At 39.7% G+C, this 12406-nt stretch overlaps 1 protein-coding gene across 3 annotated transcripts in view; it reads left to right on the top strand.

Moving 5' to 3' along the window:
• Gtsf1 (gametocyte specific factor 1) overlaps window positions 1-12406 on the top strand; it is a 17392-nt gene extending 4986 nt beyond the window's left edge. For all 3 annotated transcript variants that reach the window (XM_005397226.2, XM_005397227.2, XM_005397225.2), the window contains exons 3-9: window positions 2510-2610; window positions 4995-5121; window positions 5960-6043; window positions 6508-6571; window positions 8184-8278; window positions 9317-9350; window positions 12304-12406. In XM_005397226.2, the coding sequence (XP_005397283.1) occupies window positions 2510-2610; window positions 4995-5121; window positions 5960-6043; window positions 6508-6571; window positions 8184-8278; window positions 9317-9333 (488 nt within the window). In that variant the 3' untranslated portion in view covers window positions 9334-9350; window positions 12304-12406. The remainder of the gene's footprint in view (window positions 1-2509; window positions 2611-4994; window positions 5122-5959; window positions 6044-6507; window positions 6572-8183; window positions 8279-9316; window positions 9351-12303) is intronic.

Raw genomic sequence — 12406 nt, 5'->3', positions numbered from 1 at the left:
AAAATAAAATAAAATAAAAAACATAATAACAAGGAAGGAGCGTCAAAAAACATGAAATGCTAGGGATGTAGCTCAGCGGTAGAGTGCTTGCATAGCATGCACAGGCTCTGGGTTCAATCTCCAGCATAACCAAAACAAAACAAAAAAATTAGTAAAAAGGAAAAAGCAAATTTCTAAATAGGAGACGGGAAATTCTGTCACATGCTCTAACATGGATGAATTCTCTGAGCATTATATGAAATGATGTACTCTACAGAAAAAAAGATGTATGATTTTACTTACATGAAATATCTAAAATGTATAGAATGATGGTTTCCAGGGCCTCAGGAGAGAGGACTGGGGAGCTAATGTGTAATGAATGTAGTTTGTGAGAATACAAACTTCTGGAGATCGCTCAGTAGTGTGAATATACTTGGCATTATTGAATTGTATACTTAAAATAATGAAAATGGTGCATTTTATATGTATTTTAATCACAATTTTAAATTTTTTAATTAAAAATAAAATTTTTTTTTAAATATGGAAAGCCAGATTAGAGCTGACCTAAACGGCCAGACACCAAGAAGTAAAGCGTTACGGTAGGAAGCTCTCATTACCAGCTCTGACATATGCCACTACATGGGCAGTGTAATATGTGTAAATCATACGGTACATCCAGTCTGTCAGCTGCTGACATTTTCAATTGATGGAATGGATTAAATGAAGGGAAACTAATAAGAATTTCATCTGTAAATGCTCTCTGGATGTCCCGAAGCTTCACAAATAGGAAAAGATTGCTGGTCAAGAAGAGCTTGCTTGGCATAATAAGCTTGCCTGTCCTCTTAAGACTTTTCCTGCCTATTCATCTGTCCTTCAAGTCACCTTTCTAGCTCATTTGCATCGTGATCATGGCTAGCAATTCCATGTTTACTATTCTTCCAGCAAAACTGTCTGGTTCAGTTCCCCGCTGGCTTCTGATTTTCACTGCAGTCTGTTGGTTTATAAGCTTCTTATCCATTGTGAATTATTTCACTTTAAAAAATACCTCTGGGGTGACAGGAGTATTTGCCTCTTGTCCACAAAATGCCCTTAACCATTTAATTTCCCTTTCTTAGCTGCAGTTGTTAAAATTTGGGGCTCAGCCAGGGCATCTTGTATGTCCTGAGGGCAGTTTTAAGTAGTATGGTCTAGATTAAGGATTTTTCTTCCACACAGCAGTTCCATAAGTCTACGGTTGTTTTAACCCCAGAAAGTTTTGTTTTTGCAAATTATTTTTTGTTTTTAATCTGGCTAGTTTGGTAGTCAATAAATTAAGAATTCTTTGGGGGTTTTTCCCCTCATCTGTGTTCCAAAATAGGGAGATAAAATCACCTGTCTGTTAAAAGTAGTGGTATCATTTGAGAAGTAACTAGAGTCACGACAGTCAGGAACTACTTATAGGAGTAAATTAAAACAGACAAAAAAAATCTACCCACTAATACTTTTTGTTGTTTGTTTGTTTGTTTGTTTTGAGACAGGGTCTCACTATGCAGTTCAGGCTGGCCTTGAGCTCACATTGTAGCCCAGGCTGGTCTCAAACTTGCAATGATCCTCCTGCCTCAGCCTCCCAAGTGCTGGGATTACAGGCGTGCAACACCACACCTGGCCCCATCGCTAATATTTCTCAAGCTTCCATAAAATAGTATAACTAATATAGAGCGGTGCTTCCCAATTTCATGTCATGGATACCAGTACAGACAAAGATGCTAAAGGAGATTGACTTATCTCAGCCTGCCGAAGGATGATTTGTCTCGAGGATTAAGGTGAGGTGATTTACACAGGCAGTGGGCTACAGTGGATACTTTGGCACACCAGCAATCTACTCCAACTTTAGCAAACTGATTGGGAAGCTCTGGTTGGATTAGCTAGAGAATAAAAATGAGGCTGAATTAGAACTTTTAGAAAAAGAGAAGAGAAGATCACTTAATTTAGCTGTTTTTGTTTTTGTTTTATGGTAAGGGTAACCAACAATAAAAACAAAACTTTTAATTAACATATGCTGGCAGTCATGAGGAATTGGTACATGTACATGTCTTGAATCATCCTCTGCCCCTCCCCTCCTCTCCCTCCGTCCTTTAGATCCCTTCCCTCTTTTAAATGAAAACAGTATTTAATCAAAATATGAACTGATTCCTCACCCCATGACTGCTGGTTCTTCTGGATGTATTAACAGTCAGTGGTGCCAGGCGTGGTGGTACATGCTTATAATTCCAGCACTCCAGAGGCTGAACTAGGAGGATAGCTGCAAGTTCAGAGGCAGCCTGCACTACAAAACCAGCCCCACTGTTTCAAAAAAAAACTTTCAGTGGTAACAATTTTATATTCTCAGAGTAACATTTTTTTAATTGTTTAGTCAACCTTTTTAGAGCTAATTTTTGTTTACACTGACTTTTTCTACTATCTGTCATATAGATTCTGTTTAAAAAAAAAAAAAAGGCCAATGTGCCTGAAATGCAGTACTGTTACTTAAATGTGTTTGTCTCTCTTTCAGTTGACTCCCTGGACCCTGAAAAGCTATTACAGTGTCCCTATGATAAAAACCACCAGATCAGGGCCTGCAGGTTTCCTTATCATCTTATCAAGTGCAGGAAGGTAAGGTCTTATTTTTATACTTTGCCCTCTTGCCATCTTGAGTTCTGTCAAAGAGGTAGATTTTATAAACATCAGATAGTTTTAGCATAAATGTTTTAGTTGAACTCCAGGATTATTTTGAGAATCGACTTCTGTGTTAAATATCAACATTTATAGGAAGTTTCTTTATTAGGGTACATAAGGGCCAGGGATGTATGTAGCTCAGTGTCATAAGCGCCTGCCTGGCAAGCACAAGGTCCTGAGTTCGATTCCTGGTACGAAAAGAAGGAATGCAGGGTATGTAAATTTTTCTTCTTCTTCTGAGTAGTAAGAAAGCACCCTTTATAAATCATATCTCTGGATCTTATTGTTTGGAAAGAAACAAAACCACTACTTTTTGTTAGGGATGAGAAATCCCTGTTATCTTACAAATTTGATGTGTTTGTTGTCCTGAAAGAACAAGGTGCTACAATATGTATCTTTCTGACTTTTGTTCTTGTTTAGAGATTTTAGGAGGATGAACAACTAGAGGTTAGCTCAAGAAAATAATACTCCTAAAAATAACTTTTTCCAAGTTCTACCATCTTTAAAAAAAGGTCTGTCTGGTGCCGGACGTGGTGGCGCACTCGGGACGCTGAGGCAGGAGGATCATTGTGAGTTTAAGACCAGCCTGGCTACAAAGTGAGCTCAAGGCCAGCCTGAACTGCATAGCAAGACCCTGTCTCAAAAAGACAAAAAAAAAAGTCTCTCTGGTCACTCTTTTATAGATTTAGATATAAACTAGAGCTATATTAATTAAGAGACATGTTGACAAGATTGCTAAAATGAAGATGTCAGATACAGAGACCAAAATTCAGTCAAAATTTAAACTTGGAAAAGTTTTAGTATTTAATCCAAACTGCTTACAATTCAGATTTAACATCCTTTAAAGAATGTTTCTGTTAGCTGGGGGTGTAGCTCAGTGGGGGAACATGTGCTTAGTAGGCACAAGACCCTGGGTCCAATCCACAGCAAACAAAAAATTCCTCTTACAGTCCTGGAAACATAGTGTGCCTTGCTGATTATTTCTTTAGCTCTTTTTAATCTCTGGAACAAGGGTCACTTAAAATTAAACCTGAACAAGATGGATCAGCAAGTGTCACTACATCTTCCTCCTGTAGCCTCTCAAATTATTTCCTCAGGATAAAAATTGGGAAGGAGAGAAAAGTAATACAAAGGCACTATTCTAACTCCTCTATTTTCTGATGTCCTTAAGCTTTGTCCCTAACACCTTTGGATGAAATGCCTGATTCTCCTTATGAAAAGTGAAGATGTCTGCCCTAATAAGTTTCTTAATCCTCTAAGTTTTCTTTTTCTTTCTTTCTTTCTTTTTTTGTGTGGTGTTTTTGAGACAGGGTCTCGATATGCAGTTCAGGCTGGCCTTGAGCTCACTTTGTAGGCCAAGCTGGTGCAGTTCAGGCTGGCCTTGAGCTCACTTTGTAGGCCAAGCTGGTCTCGAACTTGTGATACTCCTGCAGGTTTTTCTAGCATTCTCCGTGTGTCACAGAATTTTTACTTTTTGAGTTTCATTTGTAACATCTTTTTCTTTTTTATTTTCTTTTTTTTTTTTTTGTTTTTCTCCAGTACCGGGAATCAAACTCACAACCTTGCGCTTGTCAGGCAGGCGCTGTGCCACTGAGCTAAATCCCCAGCCCCTGTAACATCTTTTTCTTTTGCTAATGAATTTCTTAACTGTTGATGTATTCACCACAGGATTTGGGTGATCTTAAACCTTTTCTTTCTTTAAAACAAGAAACTCAGTCAGCAAAGTAGTCTCTACCTTCAGATTTTTCCTTAGTGAAATAGCTGAAATAAAGGTCAAATTGTTCAGAGCCTCATTTCAGGCATCATTACTTTAAATAAGTGTCCCTGTGTTAATCTGAAAAATCATTGGTTTGTTTCTTCTGCAGCTCTTTTACAACAGCTATTTTCCAGACTATTGTATTGCGGTAGCGGGGGCACTACTGCAGTGCAGACTGAGTGTGTTTAGTGTTCCTATTTATCCTGAATATCAGCTTTCAGAGAGCTCCACCATTACAGGCTGTGCCACCTGAATCTTGTGACTGAGAAATAAACAGAGGAAGAAAAAATGGTTCATTTTTACTGTTTAGCTCTGTGTAAGCCACTTAAATTCCAATATCTACATTGTCTGTCTCTATAATCATAACAAAGAGGCATCTATTTAATGGTTTCAAAGTAACATTTGAATGGTCTATAAATAATTCCCTCTAAATTTTCTATGAAATTTGCCTACCATAGTCCAGCCATTAAGTTTATGGAGGAATTTTAAATGAATAAGGCTGAGCCACTCCCCTGGGATTTAAGAGTTCCAAAGAACTGACAGATTCCAAAATTTTGTTCCACAGAATCATCCCGATGTTGCAAACAAATTGGCTACTTGTCCCTTCAATGCTCGTCACCAGGTTCCTCGGGCTGAAATCAGTCACCATATCTCAAGCTGTGATGACAAGAGCTGCATTGAGCAGGATGTGGGTAAGCCTGACGAGCTCAGATGTCTCAGTGACGTAGGTTCGCCCGTTCCAGTCTGTATTGTGTGCACTGTCAACTTGATTTTTGGCTTTCACCACTTCAGAACAAAAATATTTCCCTGCCTTTGAGATTTTTGCCCGATAACAGCGATAGGTCGCCTGGTTGTTTATGTGTCAGGTTTCTTTCTCTTCCGAACAGCTTGACTGATTTTACTCATAAATCATCTAAAAATCTTTTTACTGCCATAAACATGGTAAATATCTTTGTTTCTCTTTCTTGTTTTCTATCAGCAAAGAGGTAAGACCCTGTTTAGCTTTCATGCTATCTGTATTTTAGAAACAAAGACCCATAGCTACCCTGCAAACTCCTCTTAAACTAAGTCCCTTTTTTTGGTTTTTTGAGTCAAAGTCTCACTGTGTAGTTCATGCTGGCCTTGAACTCACTGTGTAGACGAGGCTGACCTTGGTGATGCTCCTGCTTCAGTCTCTGAGTGCTAGGGTTACTGCACTATTATAACTACTTTAAACACAGTAACTTGCACACACCTGTAATCCCAGCACTCAGGAGGCTGAGGCAGAAGGATCATTCCAAGTTCAAGACCAGCCTCTGCTACATAAGTAAGCTCAAGGCCAGCCTGAGCTGCATAGCAAGGCCCTGTCTCAAAAAGACAAAAATAAATTTAAAAAACACAGTAACTTAGCAGCATCCCCATTCTTTTTTTTTTTTCCAGTGCCAGGAATCGAACTCACAACCTTGTGCTTGCCAGGCAGGCACTGTGTCGCTGAGCTAAATCCCCAGCCCCTGTATCCCCATTCTATGTCAAATTTCTGTTGTCTTGCAGTCAATCAGACCAGGAACCTTGGACAAGAGAGACTGTCTGAGAGCACATGGCAGTGCCCGCCTTGTGATGAAGACTGGGACAAAGGTGAAGCGCCTTCACATCTTTCTCTTTATCATGTCTAAATCTCAAGTCATTTGCTTAAAACAGAAGGAAGATTTTCCTTTTTATGAACATATCGTGTTGTTTGGAATGTATAGTTACTTTTATTAGGCCGCAAAATGAGCACATTTGCATCACCGTGCAGACATGTAGAACAGCCTTTCCCTCTTGATTGGAAAAGGCACTTCTTTACATCTGTTTTTTTCCATAAATTGTGTTGTGCCATCTGTGTTTGATTGTTACTGGGCACGTTTATTATTATTTATGGAGCTAGTGTTTATATTCTTCAATTAAATTCCTGTTTCTCTGTCACTTGGGGAAAGTACTTGATCAATTTTCGCTTGCATCTCCTAACTTTGGTGTATTAATTTCCATCTTACACATTCAACTGTCATGAACGGATACCTTGTCTAGTAGTATCGCAAACTGTGTTTTGCTTCCTTTGGCAGATTTGTGGGAACAGACTAGCACCCCATTTGTCTGGGGCACAGCCAGCTTCTGTGGCAACAACAGGTAAATGAAATGGGCTCATTCTTAGCTCTTCCTTCCCAAATCAGTACCCTGTTACCGAAAATAACCCACTGTCTTCCCTCGATGGTGTTCTTTGGTGATAGCTTATGCTTGTTTGGGTTTTTCCTTATTTGGTCCCTGATTCATGAAAAGGATATGTGCTTTGTGCTAATTATTAGGAATGCAAAAATAGTATCTTAGAGTCTTAATAAGGAAAACAGTGGCACCAGACATGCTTCTGTTTTAATTGGATTTTTTGTTAAGTTTACTTTCTTTGTCTTTTTGAAACAGTCTCGCTGTGCAGTTCAGGCTGGGCTCACTTTGTAGCCCAGGCTGGTCTCAAACTCACAGCAATCCTCCTGCCTCAGCCTCCTGAGCGCTGGGATTACAGGCGTGCACCAGCACGCCTGGCCTAAATTACATTATTTTAATTAATACTTTGAAAAATTTTTCTGAGGCTTGGTGTGGTGTTGCACACCTGTAATTGCAGCACTTAGGAGGCTGAAGCAGGAGGGTTGCTGCAGGTTTCAGGCCAGCCCAGGAGTACAAGGCCACCCTGAATCATGTAGCAAGACCCTGTCTCAAAAAAAGTTACTAAAAAAATTCTTTTTATTTGAGACTGGAAAGTCCAGACTATCTATTGGGTAGAGAAAAGCATGTATCTCTTCCCACTAATTTTTGTATCTAATTTAAAACCGTAAGATTCCTCATTATTGCCAATACTTAGATCTTAGAAGATCAAGTTTCAAATCTAAGTAAGATTATTTCTGTATTAGAAAATGAAGGAGCCAGGCATAGTGGCACACACCTATAATCCCAGCACGCAGGAGGCTGAGGCAGGAGAATAACTGAGTTCGAGGGCAGACTGGGCTACAAAGTGAGTTCAAGCCATCCTGACTGCATAATAAGACCCTGTGTCAAAAAGATTAAAAAAAAAAAAAAAAAAGAAGAAGGAATAAGGCGGGAACTTCAATTTTCCCCAAATAAGGTGCTTTTTTTATATCTTAATCTCAAAAATCAGTTAACAATTTCAAGCTGGAGATGGTGGCGCATGCCTGTAATCGTAGCACTCAGGAGATCTGAGGCAGGAGGATCACTGCAGGTTAGAGCCCAGCCTGAACACAGCAAGCCCCTGTCCCCCCGCCAAAAAAAATGGAGTTACACAATAATTTCAAGTATACACTGTTTTATGTGCATTTTAAGGCAGAAACTTAAAGATGAATTCCATTGATTACAATTTTAATTTTACCTCAGTTCTGTGAGATTTCCTGCCTTTGGTTAGATCGAATGGCATTTCAGTTTATCTCGTATGTTTACTGAGTGAGTTAATGAGCTGTCATACTGTTGAACAGTAGATGGCATTGCTGTTTATCTCAATTTCTGGAAAATGAAAATAGTAAGACTCATCTTAATGCCTGTATAACGGAGAACTTTGCAGAGAAACAATACTCATTCTAATGACCGGAGTGTTTTGAGGGAAATGTGTTTACATTTCTTTCACATGAATGTGTGTTGTTGTTTGCACTCAAATTACAAAATATACTTTGATTGTCTCACATGTACCTGCCTGAGGAGTACAGATAATGCTGACATCATTACATTGCTTTCTTTGCAGCACTGCTAGCAACATAGTTATGGAGCATAAGAGCAACCTGGCTTCAGGCATGAGAGTTCCCAAGTCTCTGCCGTACGTTCTGCCATGGAAAAACAGTGAGTGAGATAGAGGCAGAATGCTTTTATTCCTTTCATTGTGCTAGAAAAAAAAATGCTCTTAATTGTTCAGATTTCTTCTGTCTGAACACCCTTCACGTACATGGCCGTGAAAGTAAATGCTTTCTGAAATTTACATCCTAAGCGTCTCACTTACCTCACCCTACGTCTGACGTTGGTTAGAAACAAAAAATTATGAAAAAGAAAGTACAAGAGCGCAGAATCCAGGAGAATATTTTCAAGATGAGATAACCACTGACATCAAGTAACATGAGTAAATTCGGGGACCAATAAAAAGACTATTAATTTGGACTAAGAGGAAGTCATCTCTAATTTTCCAGGCATGGTATCAAAACAGAATTGGGATCACCATTTGTATTGCAGGAGCCTAAAAGGAAATGAATAAAGAAAAAAAGTAGTAAGTCTAAGAACCAGCATAAGGAATGGAATTCAGATGTCTTCCTTAGACATCCTAGGCCATGCTGGGTGTATTGCTACTAAATTCCTATCCGAACACAGTGGTGCCTTGGTTCACAAACTCAGTTCTTTCCACAATTCTGGTTGCAAACCGAATGGGATGAGAATTGAATCAAATTCAATGGTTAGGTTCAATGTTGACTTTATGTGGAAAGCTGATATTCTTATAAAAGAACTCCTACATTCAGAATACCAAAGAAGGTGTGATTTTTGTTTAATACAAGTTTATATTTTTTAATGTGTTCCTAAATTCAGATTCCTTTGATTTCATCCTTTGTTACTATTTGAAATAGTATTTGAGTTGCCAGATATTCCTTTTAAAATATTTTACCTTGGATACAAAAAATGAGATTACCAACTTATGTACTAAAAGGCTGAATCAGTAAAGGACTGTTTTTTTTTTTTCCTGTGCTCTGAATTAGAATCTGATCACCAATTTAAATGATTCTACTTTTATGATTCAGTATATCCCAGGAATAAGTCATTTGTGTTTAGTAAACAGGGGATGAAGCGGATTTCGGTTGACATGGTGTACTTACTTTGAAATATTTCTACTCGTAGATGGAAATGCACAGTAACTGAATATCTTTCTCAAGTAAGTATTTCAGTTTATATCACTATATCTTTAGATGATTGCAAGATTTAACTGGACATAAAGCAATTTAGGTCCAATTTTCTTTCAGATTATGGTACCAAATTAAACTTTAGTGTGTGCATGTGTTTCTTAAGGCTATAGCTTCTGTTACAGCTTTACACACTAATGAATAGGCATTTACTGGTTAAATTAGAATTCTGTTAACATGCTAAGTTGTTTTCCCTAACATTAGTACACATTGCCTTTTTATACATCAAAGTTACATTCTAGATCTATCATGCCTCTTTTAATGGACTGAGATTAATCAGGCAGCTGTGCTTCACTGCTCTGCAATTCATTCCCTGTGCGGTACAGTTTAATCCTCATCAAAAAATTCATACTCTCTTTAATGAGCACTTAAAAGTTTTGGATCTCTTAAGAATCTTGCACTGTTCATTTCATCTGAGTATTTGAGTGAGCGGAACCTCACAAAAATCTATATGGTTTTGTTTTTGTTTTTTGTCTTTTTGAGACAGGGCCTCACTATGCAGTTCAGGCTGCCTTGAGCTCACTTTATAGCCCAGGCTGGTCTTGAACTCACAATGATCCTCCTGCCTCAGCCTCCCGAGTGCTGGGATTACAGGCTTGAGGCACCACGCCTAGCACAAAAATCTGTACGAAGAAACCAAAACCTTTTACTTTTCACAGATGAAGCCTTGAGTTTATTCTATATATCCATGGCAGAGCCAAGCTGTTGCTACCTCAGCTGAAGTTGCCCAGCCACATAGCTCACGGCAAAGAAAATACTACAGAGGCTGGGAATGGTGTTGTGTCCCAGCTCCCTTGCAGATAGTAGGCCTTAGTGACTATGATTGATGGAACTTCGGTTGGTTGGTTGAGACCGTGTCTCAGTATTGTAATTCAAGTTGGCCTTGATTTAACTGTGTAGCCCAGGCTGCCGGGTATGGTGGTGCATCCCTGTAATCCCCGCACTTTGGAGGCTGAAGTAGGAGGATCACTGTGAGTTCGAGGCCAGCCTGGACTATATTGAGTTCAAGGCCGGCCTGAACTACGTAGCAAGACCCTGTCTTAACCAGAAATGAAAAAAACTATGTAGCCCGTGCTGGCTTTGAACTCACAGTGATCCTCTTGCCCCAGCCTCCCAAGTGCTGAGGTTACAGGCGTGCGCCGCCACCCCCAGCTCGTGACTGTGTATGGAATAAATGAATAACTGCCTGTTGCTTTCCAGTCTCACTCACTCTGGACAGTGAGGCAGGTGAATCTATTAGGCTTCGTTCTATACCAAAAACCAATGCTGCTTCTGCTGAGAAGTGTGAGAGATGCCCAAAGCATGAGCCGGGCGTAGTGGCACACATCTGTAATCCCACCCTGGGCTACACAGTGAGTTCAAGGCCAGCCTGAAATACACGGCAAGACCCTACTGCCAGAGAGAGAGAGGCCGAAAGAAACTACTTCTTAGCTATGAACAGTATTCATCTTCTATGTATTGCCCATTTTTCTCTGTAGATTTTGACTTAAATTTTTTTTGTTTGTTTGTTTTTGTTTTTCTTCCGGTACCAGGAATCGAATTTACGACCTTGCGCTTGCCAGGCAGGCGCTTTGCCACTGAGCTAAACCCCCAGCCCCTATAATTATTGCATATACCTGAAAGTGAGAAAATGAGGTTTGGTCCCACTAGGGAGAGAGACACAACAGCATTGGGGTGTAGCAGAAAGCATACACTGAGCGCACCTGGACGGACAGTGGACTTTGAGTTTTTCTCTGGTGTACTGCACAAGTTGTTCAGTGGTCATACATGAAAGTTAGCTAATAAAAACGACGACTGTGAAGATTAAAACCTCAGAGAGACTTCTGTCTCCATCAGATGTGTCTTCAGATTCTGGGCTGGGGGTGTGGCTCAGCGGTAGAGTTCTTGCCTTGCATGCACAAGGCCAAATGATGCATCATTTTTGAATGCGTGTAATAGAATTCTCTAGTTTCTTTGGAAGGGTACAGGAGAAATAGAAGACATGATTCATTCCCATAAGGAATTTATGGGTATAATTTGTCTTAAGTGTACGTACAGTATACAAGAATGCTTAGGGGCTGGGGATGTAGCTCAGCGGCACAAGCTCCTTCCTGGCAAGTGCAAGGTCCTGAGTTCAGTTCCTGGCACCAAAAAAAAAAAAAAAAAAAGGCTTTGTTCCCTTAGTACTTAATGCACTTTACCCCATTTGTTTTTCTCAGTAACTCCTCTTTTTATTAGACAAGTACCACAGAAGCGAGTAAAGCCAAATTAACTTTTATTCTCAGTGCACATTGTAATAGCTCAAAAATATTGTTGAATTAATGACGGAGTAGAGTACAGAAGAGGAGGAAAAAGGTCAGTGTAAGTGAACTGGAATTAGCCCAGAATCGCCTGAAGGAGTCAATTTCCTGGAGAGTCAATTCTGATGATCTCCTCACTTGTGAAACTGCTGACACAGGAAGTATACATCAGTGTTACATAGAATGTCTTTAAAAAAAAAAAAAAAAGAATCTTCAGCCAGGCGTGGTGGCGCACGCCTGGAGGCTGAGGCAGGAGGATCGGAGGATCATTGTGAGTTCAAGACCAGCCTGGCGCCTGGCAAGTGCGAGGTCATGAGTTCGATTCCCAATACCGGAAAAAAAAAAACAAAAAAAAGACCAGCCTGGGCTACAAGTGAGCACAAGCCGAGCCTGAACTGCATAGCGAGACCCTGTCTCAAAAAGAAAAAAAAGAATGTTTTTAGTGCAGTTAGCAAGTTTCTGTGTGCACAGTGGTGCTAAAGCTAAGGATCAGAAGGTCATCCTTCGTGTTCTGCCGTTACAGCAGCTTCGTCCAGCAGACCACAAGAATTTAATTAGATAATCGTATGGCCTATTGTCAGATGTTGTTGGTGCTTTTATCATTGAAAGGTACTAAGAATTCTTTTCTCCCCTTCTTTCCTTGCAGATGCCAGACTCTTGAAGACACTTGCTTCTTTCTGCTACCCAAGAGTTCATTTTTTTCTCCTTATCTAATTAGAGAATGATAAAAATTGCCTGTGACTTACAAA

The sequence above is a fragment of the Chinchilla lanigera genome, unplaced genomic scaffold (assembly GCF_000276665.1).
Source record: "Chinchilla lanigera isolate Chin_1 unplaced genomic scaffold, ChiLan1.0 scaffold00057, whole genome shotgun sequence".
Lineage (NCBI taxonomy): Eukaryota > Metazoa > Chordata > Mammalia > Rodentia > Chinchillidae > Chinchilla > Chinchilla lanigera.
Note: the sequence above shows the minus strand (reverse complement) of the source record. Positions and strands in the feature narration are given on the sequence as shown.